Here is a 23,744-nt window from a genome sequence, read left to right as displayed (position 1 = left end):
AAAATAGTTTCTACACATTCCAAGTATTTACACCGTACTCAGATTCATTGGTCCATTTTATTATAATAACGGTCTGTGGGAGCACCGTGAGGGACCTATAACCAGTTCAGACAAGTAGCTATTGTTCTAAAACTGTTTGAAAGTATCCCTAACTTCACTTATCACTATAATACGCAGAAACGTCATTACTCGAACGATTGTACGAGATAATAAAAATCGATTCCTTAATTGAACAGGAGTTGTACAGTGATCATAACTTACCACTCCCAGGCATCACTTCTACGATTCTTCGTTTAATTTCAGCTCAATCGCGGGCAACATCAACGATAAAAAATTATGAAAATAATCAAAAGAGAGATAATTTGTAAAAAACAACCTTATTAAATGACTTTTCAACCCAATAAACTGATAGGGTAACGGGGGTATTTTGGCCCACATGCATATTTTGGCCCACCCGGTAACATTTTACGCATTTTATCTGATAATTCCAATGAATATTAGAAAACTATGCATGCAACATTGAATAACACACCTAAGAATCATACTACACTATAATTTTCGGCGAAAAACTGACTCTTAGTAGTGTTATTTTGGAATTAGTTCATACATATTCAAAGTCATGGCTGAGTCAACCCAAAGTCAAGAGGAAGTGGTAATATACAAGTCAACGTCCGGAAGCTATTGTAACAAATATGTATGCTTTTGAAACAATTCGTTGTTGTAGTAACATCAATAAAATGTCATAGAAACAGTTTGTATACTCTAACATGCTGGAAAAAGTTGAAAAAATGATTAAACGCATGGCCGAAATATGTTTGCCTCCTTCTGAAGCAAACATATTTTGGCCATGCCAAGTTTTGACATCTCCCTTGATTACCGTTCGGCCGTTGCACGTGAACAAAGAAGCAGCTTGTGACAATTTACAGGTAATTACTTCTTAATTTATCACATTTAACTATATGAAACTGGATGAGAATGCCTGTTAAACCGCTATGAGCCAAATCATTACATTTTTAAATGCCTTAAATTTACAAAAAATCACAGCAGAAGGATGTTCTCCTCAAACCCACTATTTTTGCTCTGAAAATACCGATGATGGTCTTAAATATAATTAGGCCGAACTTTTTCCATACACGTCTCTAGATATAAAGGTGGGCCAAAGTAAAAATTTGGTGGACCAAAATATGTTTTTATACTTCGTAGAAATTTTGATATTCCTAGGATATTTTTCAATATATTGCATTGTTGAACGGTGTATATTAAAATAGACACTTAGCTTTTAACAATGGTATAATAGAGTCGATATATATGTTGAAAAATTGTGTTTGTTTTTAATGAACTGTGCGAACACTTTCCAAAGCTGGCCAAAATACCCCCGTTACCCTATATGGAAGTAAATTAAGTGTATCATTTGGACGAATAGAAATCACTAATTAAAGTGAACAAGTAGGGGTAAGCAAACACAGGACCTTTTGTTCGCTGAATGCGTTTAAATATGCTTGCAATTTTACCCATCATGTTGGAATAATGCTAGACATTTTATAGATCCAACGTCTCATTATTCGACCATAAATGTGTAATAGAGAAAGAATTTTATTAGTTTATTGCTTCAAGTCTGCCTCGAAGTACAAAAACAGAATCGTTTTCCTAAACCGCCGAACGAAAGTAAATTTGTACAATTAAAGCATACCCTAATGAATGAAATATAGAATGAAACTCTTTTTTTTTCCTCTTGTACGTGCTAAGTGTTGAAAAACAAACGATTATTATTATGAATGAAGTTTGGTGAAAAATGTTAACAACATTTTGAAATGTTTGAACTTTATTCTAATTCTTTGATTAAGAAAAAAATGTAGTCTCTAACTTAAAAAATGTTATCACACAAAAAGTAAGCATAAACTAGTGATGGGAAACTTATCGATTCTATCGATAATATCGATAAATGCTGGACATCGATATTATCGTTAATTTTTTGACGTTAACGATAATTATCCATATTATAAGGGTGAGCACAAGTCAGTGCGGCTGGTTACTGGAGACCCAAAAGAAGAAGACCTCACCTACCCTACCCCAGGAGTTGCTTTTGCCGCTAGGTATTTGTTGGGTGCTGCTATTCGACAAGATTTATTGTCGATGCAGCACTACTCTGCAATTCGCTGGTGAGTCCAGCGACGCGAAGATTTCTAGCGATGTCATTTTGTATGATTATTTCTCGCTGTACTGTGCGCATGCAGTTTTATTGTTCTTTTATTAAATTGACATAGTTTTGCGACTAGAAAACAATCAAAACTATTAGAAAATATTACAGTCGCATATTTCGAGACATTTTATGTTGAATCAAAGACTACATTATATTAAAATACTACGAAATTCGCTGGAAAATCCTTGTCAGGCGAGCGACTCGTCGCTTCCGATTATTCTCTGCATGCACAATAGCATCGTTGGGGGTGGTGTAAAGGTTCTCCCCGGGTGTCACTGAGTTTCTGAGAAATAATAGTAGTCGTTTTGTATCCTAGATTGTGGCACCTATTACAGTAGACGGAGCAAGCAACTCGCCTTGCCAGCAGTCACTAACGAGGCGAGCAACATGTTGTATTAGCAGAGGCGTCTCGTCCACCTGTTCAACCTGTTCATAGGACAGGTAGACAATCTCAGAAAAAAGTGATTTTTCCACATTTGTAGAGTGGATGAAAAATCGTCGGAGTAATTTATTTGTAATTTCAATGTTATCCCGAACATCCTTATTCTATTTTCTACATAGTGGAAATGTATGCACCGTGAAGAATGTAACCTGATGGGCTACATTTCAGACTACGCCATACAACTCACACGCAACGCAACCCACACGGCCACACGCAATAATGACTACCGTTTGTTCTTTGTGACTTTTCACCTAAACTAACCGTCGTTCGACACTTCTCTGCACCTTCAAGTGCGGCAGGGTAGACGCAGTCATTCATGCTCACCACTACTAATGCGACGCCTCGCGTAAAAATGACATTTTTGGTTCAAACTTTCTGCTGAACAAAACCGATGTCAGCGAGAGAAAACATTCATTACACACCTCCTCTCTTTAGTGTCTGGTAATCTTTATGCCTTTCTGTTTCTTCTCTCGACGTCATTAAAATTTGAGAGAGACCACGTAGCCGCGAGAGTTCGCAGATCCATCTTCAGAGCTTTCGTAGTGCAAAGGAAAAACGAGCAAATTCATTCATTATTTCTGTCAATGTGGTGGAATTCTTCCGTCGATGTATAGTTTCATTCAAACCTCTACACCCATTTTGTTCATTCGAAAACTTGAACCTCACATAGTCCGCATAGTATACGTTTGTCTTCTTACGCGCTGCTTTCTTTTTAGTTTAAAATTTCAACATCGTCAAAAGAAACGCTTTAGCATTGAACAAAGATAGGTTTTTTACTCATGCGAAAAGTTTAGAGGCAAATAGATCATAAACATAATTTCAATTATCGTTGGAAAAAACCTGAATGATACTGACATTGCATATCACAACGCCATCCGTCGAGCGAACTTTTCTAGTTCTTCGACGGATCCAGACTTATTTATGACTAAAACCGATCATTGAGAATCATGATGTGATAAATGTGGATAAAGATTTCCTCCATGAAATGATGCAGATATCATTATTCTACGAGAAAATTAACGGAAAACTCGCGGTCATAATATACCGTAGAAATTCTTTGCCATATAGATAAATGTAGAGAGATAAAAGTTTCGAAACTGTTATCACGATACTGTTGTTTTAGTGTTGCAAATGTTGATTGAACAGGTAGCCCACTTGGTCACGCGTCGCCTCTGTGTATTAGTCAACGCGAGTGAAACTTGGCTGGTAACAACTGAGTGACAGACGAACAACTCGTCGAAAATCCAGTGGACTCGCCACGCCAACTGCGATACCAAAATTGATCAGACGAGCAACTCGCCGTCTTCTGTAATAGGGGCACGGTGCTCCCACAGACCGTTATTATAAGAAAAATGCCCAAAAGAATCTGAGTATACCATTCGATTCGTTATGACGTCCTGAATCTCTGGTCAAAATTTCGAAATCATCGTACGGTACATTTTTGAGTAATGCCCTTTTGAAGGTCGTTAAATACAAAAAAGTTCTATACAAACGACGAAATACTTATAGTAAAGCACGATTTTCAACCACCATTTCATGAAATAACTTCCAAACTAGTTTCTACACATTCCAAGTATTTACACCGTACTCAGATTAATTGGTCCATTTTATTATAATAACGGTCTGTGGGAGCACCGTGAGGGACCTATAACCAGTTCAGACAAGTAGCCATTGTTCTAAAACTGTTTGAAAGTATCCCTAACTTCACTTATCACTATAATACGCAGAAACGTCATTACTCGAACGATTATACGAGATAATAAAAAACGATTCCTTAATTGAACAGGAGTTGCACAGTGATCATAACTTACCACTCCCAGGCATCACTTCTACGATTCTTCGTTTAACTTCAGCTCAATCGCGGGCAACATCAACGATAAAAAATTATGAAAATAATCAAAAGAGAGATAATTTGTAAAAAACAACCTAATTAAATGACTTTTCAACCCAATAAACTGATATATGGAAGTAAATTAAGTGTATCATTTGGACGAATAGAAATTACTAATTAAAGTGAACAAGTAGGGGTAAGCAAACACAGGACCTTTAGTTCGCTGAATGCGTTTAAATATGCTTGCAATTTTACCCATCATGTTGGAATAATGCTAGACATTTTATAGATCCAACGTCTCATTATTCGACCATAAATGTGTAATAGAGAAAGAATTTTATTAGTTTATTGCTTCAAGTCTGCCTCGAAGTACAAAAACAGAATCGTTTTCCTAAACCGCCGAACGAAAGTAAATTTGTACAATAAAAGCATACCCTAATGAATGACATATAGAATGAAACTCTTTTTTTTCCTCTTGTACGTGCAAAGTGTTGAAAAAAAACGATCATTATTATGAATGAAGTTTGGTGAAAAATGTAAACAACATTTTGAAATGTTTGAACTTAATTCTAATTCTTTGATTAAGAAAAAAATGTAGTCTCTAACATTAAAAATGTTATCACACAAAAAGTAAGCATAAACGGTCATCGGTTTGCTTGTCAAGGTTCAACCGTTTTTTGACAGAAACGTCAAATATCTAACTTGCAAAAACAAAACAAAATAACAACATCGATAACAACTGTTGCCAATAGTAGAGAGCAGGCAGCGAAAGGGAGAAAGGTAAAACATTAACCACATTGCAGAAGTGAAAAACGAAAGAAGGTAAGTTGCAAATAACGGAACGACTCCAGCGCTAGCAGCAAATAAAACACATAAAATCCATATAACGGTGTGCAAACTAGGTATGCTATAGGTATGGTAGGTTTGCTGTTTGCGAACCGTCCGTAGCAAAAAGATTGCACAATGATGATAGCGTCGACCCGAACCAATAGGGCGACTGATCTTTGCGGGCCGCATGAAAACAGTGAGTAAGTGAAAACTTAACTAGCTTAACGTAGTAATAATGGCTAACAATCGTTCCAAAGTAAACTGATGGAGTTGGGTTAAATCGTTTACATTACCGTGATTTCCTTGTCCTTTCATCCGCTGCAAGAAATAAAACAAGAGAGAATTCGGTTTAAAATTAGTCATCATGTTGTACAAGCTACTTCTTTGACTAAGCAAAGAAGAGAAACAACTGACCTGATCTGACACGGTTGACATTGGTGGATTCAATTTTCTTCCGGTTACTGGGTGTCAACAATAAGAACAAAGTTTCTGTCCCAATCAAAATCGACAAATCCTTTGAAGGTTTTTTTTAGTTTCTACACAGTTTGTAAACACCACACAAACGAGACACAAAATCCAAGAAGCAAATCGCTTAAAATTTCTTCTCCCGATTTACTCGTACGTTCAAACAGAGCACTTTATCGAACCGATTTTTTGCTTTTGGATTCAGACTGCCTCTCGACGGTATGGACAACTTTTTCTACGTAACACTCTTTTTGCTATTTTTCTTCTCAGCTTTCATCCGCACTCCCCCTGACACTGGTGCTGCTGCTGCCACTGATGATGATGATGACAAGACGAGGAACGAAAAATTTCCCTGTTCTCACTTCCTGTCCGCGGATTCCACTCTCGCTCGTAATCGAGTCCGTTCTCGTCGCAAATGGAAGCCACAAAGGCCTTACCCTGCTTGGAATCGGTACTTTTTCGCACTTTTTCACGTACTTTCCACCGGAAAATAACCAACAATAATTATCGAAAGGCAAAACCTTTCCACATTTACCAACACTACAGGCGACAAAGAGAGCGTCCGCCACCGCAAAAAAGCCAAGAAATTTCTGCTTTCTGCGTTTCGAACTTCCTCCCTGTTTGGATTGGCTTTCCTTCAAATTTCAACGGGAAAATTCACCAACTTTACGGTGTTTGCTGTTACACACAAACTAATCGCAAACCAGTTTTCAAAAAGTGCCGCTGGAAAACAGCGAAAAACGTTCCAATTTTTCCAAGTTTTTCCACACCGCAGAACAATCTTGCACTTCAGAGCCACTCGACTACGTATACGCGAATAAAATAATAGTCAACCGTGAAACCGTAGGAGCAAGAGAGAGAGAGAGCAATCATACACGGTAAGGGTAATTAGAAGAAAGGAAAAAATCTTTTGTTCCGTTCGTCCGGCGATCGTCGTCAATATGGCCGACCTGGAGAGAGCCAGTTACAAGAAGAAGAGAGTTCTCCGACGTTGCCTTCCTGCTCGAACAATCCATGCGATGCCGAAAGAGTAAGTGAGTCGACGTGATGTTTTGAGACTGCCAAAATTGAATTATTCGTCACGCAATGTTGGTAACCATTTCGAACGGAAAAATTTCGATATGTTTGACGTTTATGTCATCGCTGTCATGCATTTACCCATGCAGCAAAAAAGTTGCTTAAACGAAAAGCGAGGGGGCGACTGCGGAAACATTTATTAGGTATTTATTATTGAGCAATTCCCACCAAAATGGACTGCACATTTTGTAAGTGCAACAACAAAGAAGTGTGCATCAAAGTGCTGATTGACACTTATGAAGTCGTTTTCGCGACGGTACTACACAGTTCCCGGAGTTACAAGGTAAAAAAGTGCAACACGAGAGTAGCTACACCGCAAAAACGAATTTACCATACCCCACCATACTTTTTGACAGCTCGCCTTCATTCGTGTGCGGCCAACCCTATGACCTGAGTCGATGGCTCGCGTAGTCAACATCTCAGTAAGCTCAGCTGTTAAAATTCGCCCTGTATTTTGTTTTGCTATGCTCGTTATCCTCGTGTTTGAACGTTTGAAGTAGTGTATCGCACAAAGTTTGTGGAAAATGAAGTGCATACAGTGCTTTCTCGATTTTATCACGCTCAAAAAAATATGATGCACTTTTATGATTGAATGGAATATAAGTTCAAGATACAAATGAAAAAAAACAAGAAAAGGTTAGTTTAAGATACTTTTCTCTATTGCATTTTCGCGAACTTTCTCACGGCTATTATACATGCAATATCAATATTATTCGTACTGCCCATTCTTTAGCATAGCTAGCAGAGTCTGATGCTTGTTTATGTGAAATTGTGGAACCGCTAAATTTTATAAAATTTAAATTCGCGCTATATGAGGACCAAACCGCAGGGCTATTTGAGATGTTAATAGATCTTTTTTCTCAACTGCTCGAATAATACGTAATGTTTGCTTACAAGTCAATGAAATACGTGTTCCACGGTTCATTTTTCTCATAATCGACACAAATTATTTGTTACAGATATGATACTTGGTTGCCTCAGAAAATTGATCAAATAAATTGAGTTCATAAAACTATAAATATGCAAGGACACAAGGCACAAGTGAAAATGATGTTTCGAATACACTTTCTACAAATGGAAGTACATTATTCTTTATTCAAAATTTTTCTTGAAAAAGCGTGATAAAAACGAAAAAACACCGTGAGAAAATCGAGCGTGAATTTGGCGAGTAGAGATGAAAACGACTGTTGATAAAAGCGAAAAAGCACTGTAGTACCGTCGTGCAAAAACGACATACATAATATTTCGAAACCGAACTTTTCAAAAAACCGTTTCCCAAAAATACATGACCGACGTTTGGAGTGGATCAAGTCGATAGTGGAAGCTGAAGATGATATGAAGGAACAGGGAATAAACTTTGAAACTGCCCGGGTGTGTTCTTTCCATTTCATTGCGGAGTCATTTAAAAATTTGGGAACCAGAAGAACGCTCATGAATACGGCAGTTCCAATGTTGTTTGGAAATAATGTTTTGAAGGACTAGTACGAATTGCGAATATCTTGTTTATGACCCTATGGTTTAATGGTCTAATTTTAATAACAGTAACCCGACTGATTCGACCACACTGACTGCATCGGCTGTACATAACTAGCTACCAGCTGTAGCACAGCAGCCTCACGGAAAAGTTCAGAACAGTCACTATCAAAAAGTGCCATTGAAACAATCTGGAACTGTGCGGTTCATAGGGGACATCACGAAAAACACGACGGGTGGCCAACTGTTAGCAGCAGTTCCGAAAATTGAGTTACAATTTTAACGAACCCAGCACACAATGAATGCGGGTTTAGAACAAAAGGTTGAATGATAAAGTGGCAAGTATGGAGCAATTGTTGGCAAATATTCAAGCGAGGCAGCTAGTTGAAGATATTGAAAACAATCCATTGCATGTGAAATTTATCTTTAAAATAAGTTGTAATTTCAAAATTAGTTTTAGTTAGTTGTAGTATAATGCACTTTTTTTACTAATAAACAGAGGCGACGCGTCACCAAGTGGTCTACCTGTTCAATCAACATTTGCAACACTGAAATAACAGTATCGTGATAACAGTTTCGAGAACTTTTATCTCTCTACATTTATCTATATGGCAAAGAAATTCTAAGGTCTATTATGACCGCGAGTTTTCCGATAATTTTCTCGTAGAATAATGATATCTGCATCATTTCATAGAGGATATCTTTATCCACATTTATCACATCATGGTTTTCAATGATCGGTTTTAGTCGTGAATAACTCTTGATCCGTCGAAGAACTAGAAAAATTCGCTCGACGGATGGCGTTGTGATATGCAATGTCAGTATCATTCAGGTTTTGTCCAACGATAATTAAAATTATGTTTATGATCTTAGTTTATCAAATTTAAGTTCAATGCTAAAGCATTTCCTTTGACGATGTTAAAATTTTAAACTAAAAAGAAAGCAGCGCGTAAGGAGACAAACGTATACTATGCGAGGTTCAAGTTTTCGAATGAACAAAATGGGTGTAGAGGTTTTAATGAAACTATACATCGACGGAAGAATTCCACCACATTGACAGAAATAATGAATGAATTTGCTCGTTTTTTATTTGCACTACGCAAGCTCTGAAGATGGATCTGCGAACTCTCGCGGCCACGTGGTCTCTCTCAAATTTCAATGACGTCGAGAGAAGAAACAGAAAGGCATAACGAAACAGAATACCAGACACTGAAGAGAGGTGGTGTGTAATGAATGTTTTCTCTCGCTGACATCGGTTTTGTTCAGCAGAAAGTTTGAACCAAAAATGTCATTTTTACGCGAGGCGTCGCATTAGTAGTGATGAGCATAAATGACTGCGTCTACCCTGCCCGCAGAGAAGTGTTGAACGACGGTTAGTTCAGGTGAAAGTTCTGAACAAACGGTAGTCATTATTGCGTGTGGCCGTGTGGGTTGCGTTGCGTGTGAGTTGTATGGCGTAGTCTGAAGTGTAGCCCATCAGTTTACATTCTTCACGATGCATAAATTTCCACTATGTAGAAAATAAAATATAACGGGATAACATTGAAATTACAAATAAATTACCTTCGATGATTCTTCATCCATTCTACAAATGTGAAAAAATTACTTTTTTCTGAGATTGTCTACCTGTCCTATGAACAGGTTGAACAGGTGGACGAGACGCCTCTGCTAATAAAATACATTTAATTCGAAGAGCTTATCTATTTTCTCATTTATTTGTACTCATATAATCTAGGAATATTCATCAAAAAATGATATATTCATGGAGTTAAAATCACAACAGCGATTCACAACGGAAAATTGCAACTTCACTTCACTTTTACTCTCCAAGGGCTTATAACTACGTTCGAAAGGTTTTTAGTAATACTCTTCCCCACACTCGCACAATTTCTCGATGGTATGTTAATGTCGATGGTGAAGGTGGTCAAGCATTCAATGTTCATTAAGCAGACAATATTTGCAGCAGGGAAAGCGAAAAATAAGTGAATGGTATAGAAATAACATAATGAGAGAGCTGGAGGTAATTTGATCATATATAACGGCTTAGGCCATCATTCTTTCTATTTCGGCCTCTTAATGAGTTTTCTTAACTATTGAAAATGTACATTCTAAGAGATAGGCGGAGCTTTTTTTTATTTTACAGTAATGTTATCAGAGAAATTCATGTGCCAGTCTTATTTTTGTAAGTGATGAAAATAAATTCCCCGACTGCTAAATTGACTTCTAATTCCTTCGCTTAAATTCTGCTATTTTGCAAATCGATTTTTTTTTTTGCTAATGCAAATCGATAGTATTGATCCTATTTCATTTCTAGCAAGATTTTCGATGCAATTACTACATTTGGTGGTGGTTATCATTTTCGTGTGGAGTTTCTGGGCACTTCTAGTCAATGAGGCGATTATATAGTCATCGTTCACAAAAGTGTCGTAGTCAACGGTTGATTTGTTAGGCAATGTAATTGGTGACGTTTCTCTGGTGCGTCAATGGTTGCTGACTGTTCTTGTTTTGCTGGCATAGCTAGCGGTTCTGTCTCAATAACATTAGAACAGTTAGCTTTCGATGAGCAGCTAACATCGTTCTAGAGAAGCATCAGTTTATAACTAGCTTTGAACTGGCTAACGCTCGGATTATTGTTCGAACCGCCTTTCGCACGAATGACTCCAAAAAAAAAAGACTCGATATGATCCTGGCTCAGGCGATATGTACAGAGCGTACTATCTGTGTAGACGGAATCTTCGTAGTATTGTTCGTATATATTTCGCAAAGTTTGAATGTTGATTAACATTCCCAAAAATCCGATCTTATTAAGCGAAAATAGAATGGGGGTCCCATCAGATAATGTAATTGAGAGAATATATTCTTCAATGTATTGAAAAGCGTGATAATGAAGGTCGAAATTATAATTGCTTAAAGGTTTTTTGAACCCCTCTGCGCCATCGGTCATGCTGTTTAAAACATCGAAAAGATCATTGAAGATATCAAGGAAATGAACTGTTCCACTGCTCTCTGCGAAGTTTTTTTTCCGTACGACGCAAGAAAACTAACGCTCTGGCGACGCTGTTACTTATAGTCTGAACAGCTAGGACTACTTTCATTTTAGAGGCAGTGAAATTAATATGTAGATCTGCTAACTTTTCTGCCAGCCGAATTCCATGCTTGTTTTGAATTTTGGGTGAATTCGCCTACCCAATTTCTACCTATCAAAAATGAAATATTTCGCCTGAATGAAATGTTTCGCGAAATAATTAAACAGGAAGCAGCACATACAATAAGCAGTGGCCGGAACAAGAAACATACGAGATAAAAAAAGCTTGCCCCACAGTTTTATACATGGCCAACCCTATCGTGAATTGTGAAACTCACTCCAAGCTAAAATTAATCAAACTATTTTGAAAACTTAACTAAGATCCTAGGCTACTCAAAAAACACTATGACATTGAGGGAGTATGATATTTGCGGCCATGAGGGCAGTCTGATATTTGCGATCATGAGCAAACGGAAAAACAAGGGAACATCTTGTTTCCTTAAACGTTATGTACTCGGTAGAAAACCCGGGTGCCGTTTCAGACATCATTGCTTATATAAACGAAGATTGCCTCAACTCAGCCAGCTGAAACTCATGGAATGCTCCTAACTAGTGGAAATAAACCATTACCCATCATCATACTGTTTATAGCAGCCCCGAGTACCCACAAAATAAAATTCTTTTTGCTTTTTCATTTCTTGACCGATTTTCGATCTTTTAGAATCCGAGTTCGACATGAACCAGTGGTCATCTGGTTCCTGTATACCCGGATCCTCGGGAGCATGTTCCGGTGAGACAAATGAGTACAATTGTCAATAAAACCGACCAATATTGTTATCAAAATTCATGAAATCACTTCAGGAGTTGATTTTCATTCGTTTTGAGTCCATCTAATAAGTTTTCCTAAATGGCCATTTCAGAGCAGATTTCTGATCTTAGACATGGTCCCTAAGATCCGAATTTACGGCTCTTTAGGTCCCATATAATAAAAATAGACAATTTTTTCAATCTTTTTACGGGTCAAGATCGAAAATCGGTCAGGAATTAAAGAAGAAAAAAGCATTTCATTCTGGTGGGTACCCGGGTACCTTGCCGAGTCTTACGTGTATTTGAATTGCCAAGTACATAACGGTCAAGGTAGACAAGCAGCAGAGGAAGCGAAAAACATATGGTATTCGGATATAATAATTTAATAAATTTAGGTTTACGTTTTAATCAAATTCATAAAATTATTCGTTATTATTTTTGATGTGGGTGTGGGTGCTGTACATTACCGCGCACAGCAGCTTGTATGTCCTGAAGTATGGTCATGATTTGCTGGTGCCGAGCCTCCTGCTCGGCAGCCTCCTGTCCCAGCATTTGCTGAAGCTGCTGGAACTGCCACTTCGCCTCTGCGCTGGGCGGACGTGGCGTAGCAACCCACCGCCAATGTCCGCCACCGCGCGATGAGGCGAAGTGGCCGCCCCGCGAGTTTCCTCCGCCTCGTTGTTGGGGTCCATAATTGTAGTTCATTCTATAATAAAAAACAAAAACAATTAATTGTCATGCTTATTTCATAATATTATTATATACTTTTTTCTTTTTTTATCCCAAACCAAATTCCCAAGTGAAATAAATAGTTGCAGCGCTTTTCTGTTTCAAGTTCAAATGCCGAAATTGTACAATACTAGCCGCAATTCGGTAAGTATCGATATTTTAAAATTTGTTGGTATCGATATTTAATGCATATATTAGATATGGAAGTTTTCGTTTGCAACGTAGGTGGCGCTGCACAACCCGGTGGCATCACTGACGTTTACGTACAACATAAGTGAAGCCAGCATTAGCTGGATCACTGGATCAATTTTACATGCAATTTGACAGCTGATTCATCGAAACACGAAAAAAGCAGTGTTCATACCAGGGATACCAAATGTGCAGATTTGTCTGCAAAACGCAGATTTTTGGAGTCCGTGTGCAGATTTTTAGTGATTTGCATATATTTGCAGTTTTTCCTCGGTTTCTGCAGATTTTCGTCAGAGTCTCCTTATATTTGCGCAGATTTTCTTAAAATGTGAGCAGATTTTTACAGACTTTTGCCTGCGCGAGTGAAATTTTTTCGGATCACGGGTAGATTTTTTTTTCAGATTTCGAGCACATTTTTTCGGTTTTTCGAGCAGTTGCAGACATTTTTCAGAAACATCTGGCATCTCTGGTTCATACGTGCATACAATATCAGTGTTCAGCGGCAGTGTATTTATGTGTTGTTTTCGGGTGATGTTTTTATTGCACATAACGTCGAGTGCTTTGCTTGATGAGACAAAAAATGAACGCGTTGCATTATTATAGAATGTACACAACGTTTATTCTTGCCGACTTCGAACGGCGGTGTTTCTTGCAGGCAGCTGACATCGCGAGATGATTTAATGATTAACATCTCAACTTATGTGTGAATGAGATAAAATATCAACGCTACTTTTGAACATTTACAAAGCTAAGCTGACCTTTTTTTAAATGATTGAATTGATTCGAGCGCTTAACTCTGTACAACATATATTATGCTTCGTTCGTCGTGCTTACACTTCTGTGTGAAGGACGAAATTCGATTCTTTTACGTGATACAAATCACTTACCTTGCAAAAATTTGCAGATGTAGTCTGTGATGTGATGTAGTGCAGGCAGAGTTTTCGAAAGGATTCACGCACCATGATGGCGAGTCGCGACGCTATCCAACTTTTTATGCATGTTCGTAATTTGCGAAACGCTCTGATTACATCAGTTCAGTGATTTCTGGAGTTTTGGCAACACTAATGTTGACAGATTCCACATTTGTTTTTACATTTCCACAAGTTTGTTTACAAGGTGTTAGATTTTTTTCTCATTGCTCATGTTTAATGATAGGAGTGAAAATACGAAAAAGATCAGACAACTCTCCGCCAAGCGAATTCGTTACTACCAGGCAGTAAAGCAACTTTCAACAACACACTTAAATACAATACAATTTTCTGCATTTGGACGGGTGCTTAAACGATTTTCCAATCGATTGCTGCAAAAATGACAGAAATTGGTTGGAAACTGACTGGTTTAAAACGTTTGAAATTGAACAATTTTTGTGACGCTCTCGATGTTTTCGGTTTTGAAATTGGATCCCTGTATTGAAATTCGGTCCCTGTAATTGTTGCCATAAGACGTATTCTACGTCAAAAATGATATAGCTAAACAACCCAATTAATTTTAAATTCTTCTATTTCAAGCAGTAAATGTGGAGCTGACGATTGAAAAATGTACTAACTGGGGAAATAGGTAATTAGAAATTTACGAAAAATATAGTCCAGCAGGTGGGACTCGAACCCACAACTTCTAATCTCCGGTCAGATGCGTTTTCGATTACACCACCGCAAGACGTATAAGACGACCTCGCTAAATAGCTATTTTTGTATCGCTTGCACACTTTATCGCACGTCATCATTTACTCAGTAGAGAGTATTGTTTGGTGGCTGGCTTTTGTTTCGTATCTCTCACGTCGCAGTGGGGTTTACTGCATCAGTCAGAGATCGAAAAGCGCCAGTCTGTTGCCGTCTCTACCAACGGCAACATCTTGACGTGTTGGGTCCGTCATGAAACATTTATCTTTCTTATTTTTAATGACTATAATGCAAGTCAAGCTGTTTTTATTTCTTTTTCAAGCAGTAAATGTGGAGCTGACGATTGAAAAATGTACTAGCTGGGGAAACAGTTAATTAGAAATTTACGAAAAATATAGTCCAGCAGGTGGGACTTGAACCCACAACTTCTAATCTCCGGTCAGATGCGTTTCCGATTACACCACCGCAAGACGTATAAGACGACCTCGCTAAATAGCTATTTTTGTATCGCTTGCACACTTTATCGACGGCAACAGACAGGCGCTTTTCGATCTCTTACTGATGCAGTAAACCCCACTGCGACGTGAGAGATACGAAACAAAAGCCAGCCACCAAACAAAACTCTCTACTGAGTAAATGATGACGTGCGATCGTTTTCAATCGTCAGCTCCACATTTACTGCTTGAAATAGAAATAAAAACAGCTTGACTTGCATTATCTATATCTATAAATGCGAATGTCTGTCTGTCTGTCTGCCTGTTCCCTGTAGACTCAAAAACTACTGTACCGATTACCGTGAAAATTTGTACATAGGGGTTTTCGAGCACGGGGAGTAATCCTAAAATATTAGTTTCGCTCTATCTCATAAGCGTAGGCAAGGGGGGGGGGGGGTGAATTTATGTTTCATGAACGTGAAAACATCCTCTACGATAACCGTGCAAACTTATATACAGATGTTTTTGAGTCTAAGATGTATTTTTGCTACGTTACTGTCCGACGACCTTTTTGTATCTCAGAGGCGTTGTAAGGATGAGGGAAGGGGATGAGGTTAACAATGTCAAGCTTTGATGATTTTAAAACTGCTGGACCTTTCAGTATGTAGAATCTATAGTAGCTGATGTATTTCAATGACTTTGAATTTTACCTATTCCATGAGCGTGTCAAGGGAGGGGGAGCAAATATTTGTTATTTGTAAACTCCTAAACACATAATAAACATAAATTTTTATAAGTGAGTTCCCAAATATGTTTCAATAACATTGATTTTCCTGTATCTCAGTGGCGTAGCAAGGAGGAGGGTGTATTATATTTCATTATTTGTAAATTACTAGAAAGCTCATCAAGAAAATTCATATACAGTTGTTTTTAAGTATAAGAGGTGGTTTGGGGACATATCTCTGTCATTTGAGACTTTGCTATATTTCAGTGGCGTAGTTAAGAAAAGGGATGAGGGGGGAGATGAATGTTGTCAACCTTTACTAATTTTTAAACCGCCTAACCGATTATCATATAATTCGGTAAATACACGTCGTATAGCAGCGTATATGTCTCAATTACTTTATATTATATCTATCTCATATGCGTAGTTAAAGGGAGGGGGAGCTACGATAACCTTTATTATTTTTGAACCGTCTAATAGTTCATCTTGATCATCTAGGACAGCGGTTCTCAACCTTTTTTTATTTGCGTACCCCTTGGCGATATTTTTCATATCGATTGTATCCCCTGGCTTGGAATGTTTTCGCAGAGTAGGAGAGAGTAGTGGTAGATCATGTTGTGGTAGATCATGTTGTGGTAGTCTTGTTTAGGTTTCAAATTGAACTATGGTACCCCCTGAAGGCTTTCGAGTACCCCCAGGGGTACGCGAACCCCAGGTTGAGAACCGCTGATCTAGGAGTTTTTTGATTAATGTCACTTTATTCCACTAGCGTGTGCAAGGGAAAGTAGGGGTAGCGATTTTTTCGTATTGCAAAGTAGAGATCGTTAATTCCTATAATCATTTCAATTTAATTGTTAGGGATTTTAAGCCTGAAGGGTATTTTCATGATATTGGTTTCCATCAGATTTTGAGATCAATTTTCGGAACCGAGGATTTGTCTAGAGACGGAAAATCAACTCAAGATATCAAGATGACTTTCTCCGGTTTCTGAAAAACATTCTAGAATGGCCCAAGTTCACCCAATATAAATATTTCTCAAAGCAGAATAGTACTGGGACGGAATAGTAGAGAATAGTACGGAAATCAAATCTAGAAGCCATTTTGAAATCCAGTATGGCGATTCCGGTTTCAGAAAATTATCAAATACCACCCATTATGGTTATTTTGGAAACCGAAATGATACCCAGAGGCCGAAAATCGAGCGTGGACACTACTTTTGAAATCCAAAATAGCGATTTCCGGTTTCCAGCAAGTAGCATGAAACGACCGAATACCACCCAATATGGGTATTTTTGGAATCGAGGTAATGCCCAGAGACCTAAACTCAACTTTAGACTCCTTTTTAAATCCAAGAGATCCGGTTTCCGAAAATGACCAAATATCGTCCCAAGACGCCATTTTGAAATGCGAAGTTGCAACTTCCGGTTGCCGGAAAACAGCCAAAAATAGTCGTCACAGAACCGGAATGAAATACAGGGTGACGACTTTCAGTTCCCGAAAATGACCAAATACTAGATTGTATGGTTATTTTGAAAATCGAAATGATAGCCAGCGGCCGAGATCCGACACAGACCTTTTTTAAATCCAACATGATGACTACCGGTTTTCCGAAAACAATCTGTAATAACCGAACACCACCCAATATGGATATTTCTGTAATAGCAATGATGCCAAGAGATCTGAAATCAACTCAAGACACCGTTTCTAAATCCAAAATGGTGGCTTCCGGTTTCCAGAAATCACCAAATATCACCCAAAATGGCTTTTTCCGTAGTCGAGATGATGCACATGTGCCAAAAATCAACCCCTGACGCCATTTTTTAATCCGAAGCGACAACTTACGGTTATGGAAAAAAGACCAAGAATATTCATTTCGGAATCGAGATCATGCCCGGATATGGGAGAATGAATCCAGATGCCACTTAGAAATCAAACGTGGTGACTTTCGGCTTTCCGAAAACAGCTTTCAATGGCCGAACACCACCCAATACCGGTATTTTGGAGATCAAAATGTTGACCAGAGGCCGGAAATCAAATCCAGACGCCATTTGAAAATCCAATGTGGCGATTTCCGGTTCCTGGAAAAGGTTGAATACCACCCAATATGGGTATTTACGTAATCAATATGATACCCGGAAGCCAAAAATCGACACCAAATGCCATTTCGAAATCCGAAGTGGCAACTTTCGGTTGCTGGAAATCAGCCAAAAATTTTCATTCCAGAATCGAGATGATGCTCACAGACGGTAAATCAAATTCAGACCCCATTTTGAAATATAAGATGGTGACTTCCGGTTGCTGGAATACAGCAAAAAATGACCAAATACCACACAGTATGGTTATTTCTAGAATGAAAATGATGTTCAGAGTTCAGAGCTCAGTTCCATTCCTATATTCCAAGTAGCGAACCTATACATTAGAGAAATGACAAGACACTCACCGTTAAGGCAACTGTCCACATCAAAACGGATAACGGCAATGCAAAATGATACAAATCGCCCGTTTTGATGTTGACAGTTGCCTTAACGGTGAGTGTCTTGTTATTTCTCTAATGTATAGGTTCGCTAATTCCAAGGCAGCGACTGCCAGTTTCTGATGAACAGCCAGAAATCTTCAAATACCATGAATATTTCCAAACCGCAAAGATATCCAAAAGCCGGAAATTGACCCCAGATGGAATTTTAAATCTTTACAGGGTCACCACACATTTCCTTGAGAGCTATTTTTTTTGGTGTTTGGAGTGAGAAGTTGTATTAGAACTTATTCTTGGTGATTATTCTCAAATACCCTTTTATTGGCAAAACACTCCACAAATTATTTTGAATCGAAATAACAGATTTCAAATTGTTTCCGTTTGGCACCTGGGTCCTTTTGCACGTGTTGCATGACTGAAGATTAGTACAACACTTCAGCTATTCCTAGCCAAAATAGTAAACTTGATACTAAGTTTATTATCTACTTAATACTAAGTTCATTAAGAACGTTCCTTAAAGTTTCTGTCGTTAGCATTTTGTTAGGAATTGGAACATTGTAGAAACATAATTCAAGAAAACCGGTTTTTTGGTAGAATACATATTAGTAATATGTATTAATATTTGTTTGATATTATGCATATTTGAGAGATATGCGGTTGTCGTCGTAAACTTAATGGCGCAGCAACGTGGGCCGGGAATCAGCTAGTAGTCTTTAAAAATAAGAAAAATTTAAATTCTTCTTTAAACTTGTTTTTCAAAAAAAAATTTTTTTGTGTTTATTTTTTTTTGGAAAGACAAATTAGTACAACTTTGTCGAAGACGTCACCCTTATCAAACGAACCGTTTTGGCCCTATACCTTCCCAAAATAGCATTTTTCAATTGCTTCTCAAAAATGAGTCGTGTTTCAAAAAATTAAATTAATAGCAAAAATGGCATCTTTTGCCTATATATATATATATATTTTTTTTTTGCTGCAACAGTATATCGATATATTTGACTAAAGTGATCTGACAGCTACTTCGCACTGTTATGTTGGTAACTGCTCGATGCGCGACAAATCGTTTTTCTTTTCGTCATCCGGTGTTTGTGAAGTTCAGACGTAAGTGAATTTGAAAGCTGCGATTTTTCGATTCTTTCCGTTTTTTAGTGTATCTTATCAAACTGAATCATTTTCCTTAAACATTACAGCCGTCGCCTAACGCGTAAAACTGTTTTGGCATCATGGTTACCGCAAAGAAGCAGGTAAATTCGTTCTCCGATTGAGGTTCACCACGTGCATTAACATTGCTTTCTGTTGTTTTAGAAAAAAGCTTTAGAGAGCATCAACTCTCGCCTGGCGCTGGTGATGAAATCCGGCAAATATTGCCTGGGCTACAAGCAAACCCTGAAAACTCTTCGACAGGGAAAGGCAAAACTGATCATTATTGCTAACAACACTCCACACCTCAGGTAAAGTATTCCGGCGGCCATTTAATGGACAGATTACCGAGAAGTAGCCCATTCCCCGCTTAAACCGTAATCGGATTTTGGAACCATATGGAGTCTTCGCACTGAGAAGTATGCTTCCAAAAGACGGGGAAAGCTATGGAGTAATCTCAGGTTCAACCAAAGGACCGAAGAACATGCCGGATGGTTCCAAGATCGCGTGAACAGGTTTGCGGAGACGAGCGGTGAGTAGCTTGCGGGGGATACTTATGGTTTATTTTTTTGTTTTCCGGGTTCGTACAGGAAATCCGAGATCGAGTACTATGCTATGCTGGCAAAAACCGGTGTGCACCACTACAACGGAAACAATATCGAGCTGGGAACCGCCTGCGGAAAGTACTTCCGAGTTTGCACCCTGTCGATTACCGATGCCGGCGATTCGGATATCATCCGAACACTGCCGGAGGCTCAGGCTGCTGGACAGTGAGGCGAAACCGGTGGGCAAAGCGTTTGTTGACATTCAATAAATGGTTTACGATGTACACGATTGCGGCTAGATTAAAATGTCTCAATCATTGGAAGTTGTAATTGGTGGAAATTTTTACTCTTTATTCGAAATACTGTTTCACTGAGAGTGGTTTTGATAGACTTAATATTCATTTCAGAAACTTTGAAATTTCTAACATTAAATTTCAGTCTGAGGTTTGTCGAATAATCAATTTAGGGTGCTATTACAGAAGTCGAGTTGATTCAACTCGACCATGTATTTGAAACTTGACGAGGGTTGTAATTTGGCTTTGTATTATAGACACTTGTTTGAAAGTTAAATCAGCCGATTTGAACTGACAGGTTTTATTCTCCAACTATTGAGGCAGTGGTAATGTTAGCAATTAAAATTTTTCCGCTGTTGGTTAACAAATTCGTCATAATTCGGATCAAATTTAAACAAGTATCATACACCTGTATTTTTATTTTTGTTCAAATATTTAACTTCACCTTTGTTCTCAAACATTCATTAATATCTTTCTAAAGTTCATAAAATTAAAAGAAAAGAGAACGGCACGCAGGTGTTTGAACCCGCTAAGTAGTCTGTTAATCGAAATTGCTGATAACGCGTTGAATAATTTTATTCTTATTTTATATTTTTCACGGATATGTTTTACTTTATAAAATTTCAACAATAGTAGGTATAAATATTTTTCTCAGTTCAATAGTCGATCGTCTTGTCATTTATGATGTTCATTTTGTTTTCAAAATTCATTCGATGACGTTGATGACATGACATTTTCCGATTCCTTGTTGCTGCTTTGGCTGATTTTATTTACAATTCGAATGAACCTGCTGAAGTTACTTCGCCGTGTCAACACACGAGTCCAGTAATCAATCGCGCACAGGTAGGCAAAGAGCAGCAATTTTTGTGCTTTGCTTTGCCACTTTCCCCTGTTTGGTGTTCAGTTCCAGTTTTTTGTTTCTCAGTAAGGTCAAAAGTGCGATTATATAACAAACTCACAGAATGGCTCCCAAAGAACCCTCCCCGCTGGTGAAGTTATACCTAATTGCGTATAATGGATTGATGGTTGTCGGGTAAGTTGGGTCTTCGCCCTGCTTTCGCTTAAGTCTAACGGGATCAATCTATTTTAGTTGGTCTTACATGCTTTACCAGCTGGTGGCTTATTACACATTCGACAAAGGCAACGGAAAGCCCTTGTGGGATTACTTGGGAACAACCGTGATTATCTTCCAAAATGCAGCCGTCCTTGAGGTCAGTAAACTTATCATTATTCTACTTTCTCTTAATTTTTTGAGACATTCATTTTCACTAACAGATTGTACACGCAGCAACACGGATCGTGCCAAGCAATCCGGTTATCACCACCTTCCAAGTGCTCTCTCGTGTAATGGTCGTCTGTGGGGTCGTAATGGCCACTCCCACGGGAAAGTCATCTCCTGGTCTTCCGCTAGCTCTACTAGCATGGGCCGTAACCGAAATCATCCGCTACGGTTACTACGCGCTCAACCTGGTTAACGCCGTCCCGCACATTCTGATCTTCCTCCGGTACACCACCTTCATTGCTCTCTATCCGATCGGAGTGACCGGTGAACTGCTGTGCTTCTTCTGGGCCCAGAGTTACGTGCGGGAATCGAAACAGTGGAGCATCGAAATGCCCAACGTGTACAACTTCACGTTCTCCTACTTCTACTTCCTATGGTTGATAATGCTGCTGTACATTCCACTGTTCCCCCAGATGTACCTGCATATGTTCGCCCAGCGGCGGAAAATCCTCGGAGGTGGCAGCCAGTCCGCGGCCACCGGCAAACAAAAGGTTAAATAAGCAGAATATGGGTTAGGGGGGTCCCTTTATATACTCGGTTCAGGGCAACGATAGACTGTTACATGTTTCCATTTCGAAGCTAGTAAAACTTACGGATAGGGTTGTTTTTCTGTTTACCACTCTGCTGTTAAAAAGTTCCACGCATGCACATTTGGCTGCAACCATACCAGGTGAAGGAATTTGAAATTCAATAAAATCGCACACTTAATACTAAGAAAAGGGTTGTTTTAGTTAATCACGCTTACCGCACGCATAACGTTTTAACCAATTTTGTGGCCGATTAATGGCCTAGCTTTTGTTATTTCCCAATCCTCCTGTACCATTAATTTCCTGACTGTGAGGTATTAAAATAAACTTGTACAGTTTCCGGGTATTATTGGAATGGTATCTTATTTTGGATTTTCTGATTAAGTCTGATTAGGTAATCTTTTTTTTCTATCATGATGCATTTTTTCGTGTTACGATACACTACAGTGCAAATGGTAATGACTCATTTAAAAATAAAGCCCAAAAGCTGTAAATTATAGCTTTAAAAAAATATATGGATAAACGGCCTGATACAAGATTATTTTTCACAATCATACTTTTACTTTTAAGTTTAAATGTAATATGGACCTTCCTTTTTTCAGACATCGGACTCAAATTCAAACGAGAATTAAACAGTTTAAGTTCATCAAATATTTCTGAGAGATTTCTATAGCAATATAGCGCTTTTATTGATTTAGCTGAAATTTCGACAAATTATATGAGCACAACTAAGCCGTTTTTTTCTGTAACTTTTCCGAAAATCGGTTCCCCGAACGAACTGCTTTCCACATTTTTAGCCGAAAATCATTTCCGGAAGGGCTTTTACTATACCTTTCTTTGGTAATACTTTTTTAAACACGCTTCATTGCGGAAATGTTTAGGAATGAAATAGGAATTGGCGTAAAAAATAATTCCCTGCAATAAAACCAAACCTCGAGGAGGTGCATGGGCTTGAAGACAAATCAGTAAAAGAATCTCGGTCTCATTCAATTCTTCTACTTGGAATTGTCTACCGTATTTCTGAAACAGAAAGTTCTCATACCACATCACGTTCTATTGGAAGATTCTCGAACTTTAAATTTTAAATTTTAGTGCAACGTAAGAACTCGCGAATAAATATTAAACGGGACACAAACACTTATGGTTCTTACAATGTAAGAACCATAAGTGTTTGTGTCCCGTTTAATATTTAAGATTCTCGAAGTTTTTTGAAAATTTTTTCACTCGAGAAAAAAAAAGTTTTATCATGAAGACGTCCTGCTGTTTCTGCTGGAAATTCAAATGCAGCTGGTAGTAGCGTGTTCACATCAAGCCTTCCCGGAATTGAGTGGCTCACAGGACGGGACAATTGGGCCACCTGGCAGTTTGCCGTTGAAACATTCCTGGAGCTCGAAGACTTCTAGTGCGTCGTCAAACCGAAGCTGAAGGAAGGTGGAACCTACGAGGCCGCGAATGCAGACAAAGATCGAAATGCAAGAGGGAGAATAATCATACTTCTTGATCCGTTCAACGATTTGTTAACACCGTAATGACCATTCATTGATAATTTATGAAGAAAAATTGCAATCTATTGGGGGGGGGGGGTTAAGCTCATCATAACTTCCGGCCCTCTCCGTAGCACATACTACGGAGAGCCAGGTG

General features: G+C 38.4%; 3 protein-coding genes across 11 annotated transcripts in view; 2 read left to right on the top strand and 1 right to left on the bottom strand.

Annotated features, from left to right (window-relative positions):
• LOC129733130 (YTH domain-containing family protein) overlaps nt 1-6,594 on the bottom strand; it is a 62,120-nt gene extending 55,526 nt beyond the window's left edge. For all 6 annotated transcript variants that reach the window (XM_055694721.1, XM_055694722.1, XM_055694723.1 and 3 more), the window contains exons 1-2: nt 5,716-6,594; nt 5,595-5,619 (exon numbers count right to left, since the gene is read on the bottom strand). In XM_055694721.1, the coding sequence (XP_055550696.1) occupies nt 5,595-5,619; nt 5,716-5,736 (46 nt within the window). In that variant the 5' untranslated portion in view covers nt 5,737-6,594. The remainder of the gene's footprint in view (nt 1-5,594; nt 5,620-5,715) is intronic.
• LOC129733131 (60S ribosomal protein L30) overlaps nt 1-20,285 on the top strand; it is a 279,602-nt gene extending 259,317 nt beyond the window's left edge. For 2 of the 4 annotated variants that reach the window (XM_055694728.1, XM_055694729.1), the window contains exons 2-4: nt 19,507-19,560; nt 19,622-19,767; nt 20,047-20,285. In XM_055694728.1, coding sequence (XP_055550703.1) covers nt 19,540-19,560; nt 19,622-19,767; nt 20,047-20,230 — 351 coding nt within the window. In that variant the 5' untranslated portion in view covers nt 19,507-19,539 and the 3' untranslated portion in view covers nt 20,231-20,285. Of the gene's footprint in view, nt 1-4,294; nt 4,305-19,327; nt 19,418-19,506; nt 19,561-19,621; nt 19,768-20,046 lie in introns of those variants that run through there. The other 2 variants (XM_055694730.1, XM_055694727.1) reach the window with 2 other exon arrangements.
• Nucleotides 20,286-21,072: 787 nt separating this feature from the next.
• LOC129730981 (very-long-chain (3R)-3-hydroxyacyl-CoA dehydratase 2) lies at nt 21,073-22,712 on the top strand. The gene is made up of 3 exons (XM_055690653.1): nt 21,073-21,327; nt 21,385-21,505; nt 21,570-22,712. Exons 1-3 carry the CDS (start codon nt 21,257-21,259, stop codon nt 22,074-22,076), a joined length of 699 nt encoding a protein of 232 aa, XP_055546628.1. The 5' UTR covers nt 21,073-21,256; the 3' UTR covers nt 22,077-22,712.
• The last annotated feature ends 1,032 nt before the right edge of the window (nt 22,713-23,744 follow it).

This window comes from Wyeomyia smithii, chromosome 3 (assembly GCF_029784165.1).
Source record: "Wyeomyia smithii strain HCP4-BCI-WySm-NY-G18 chromosome 3, ASM2978416v1, whole genome shotgun sequence".
Taxonomy (NCBI): Eukaryota; Metazoa; Arthropoda; class Insecta; order Diptera; family Culicidae; genus Wyeomyia; species Wyeomyia smithii.
Note: the sequence above shows the minus strand (reverse complement) of the source record. Positions and strands in the feature narration are given on the sequence as shown.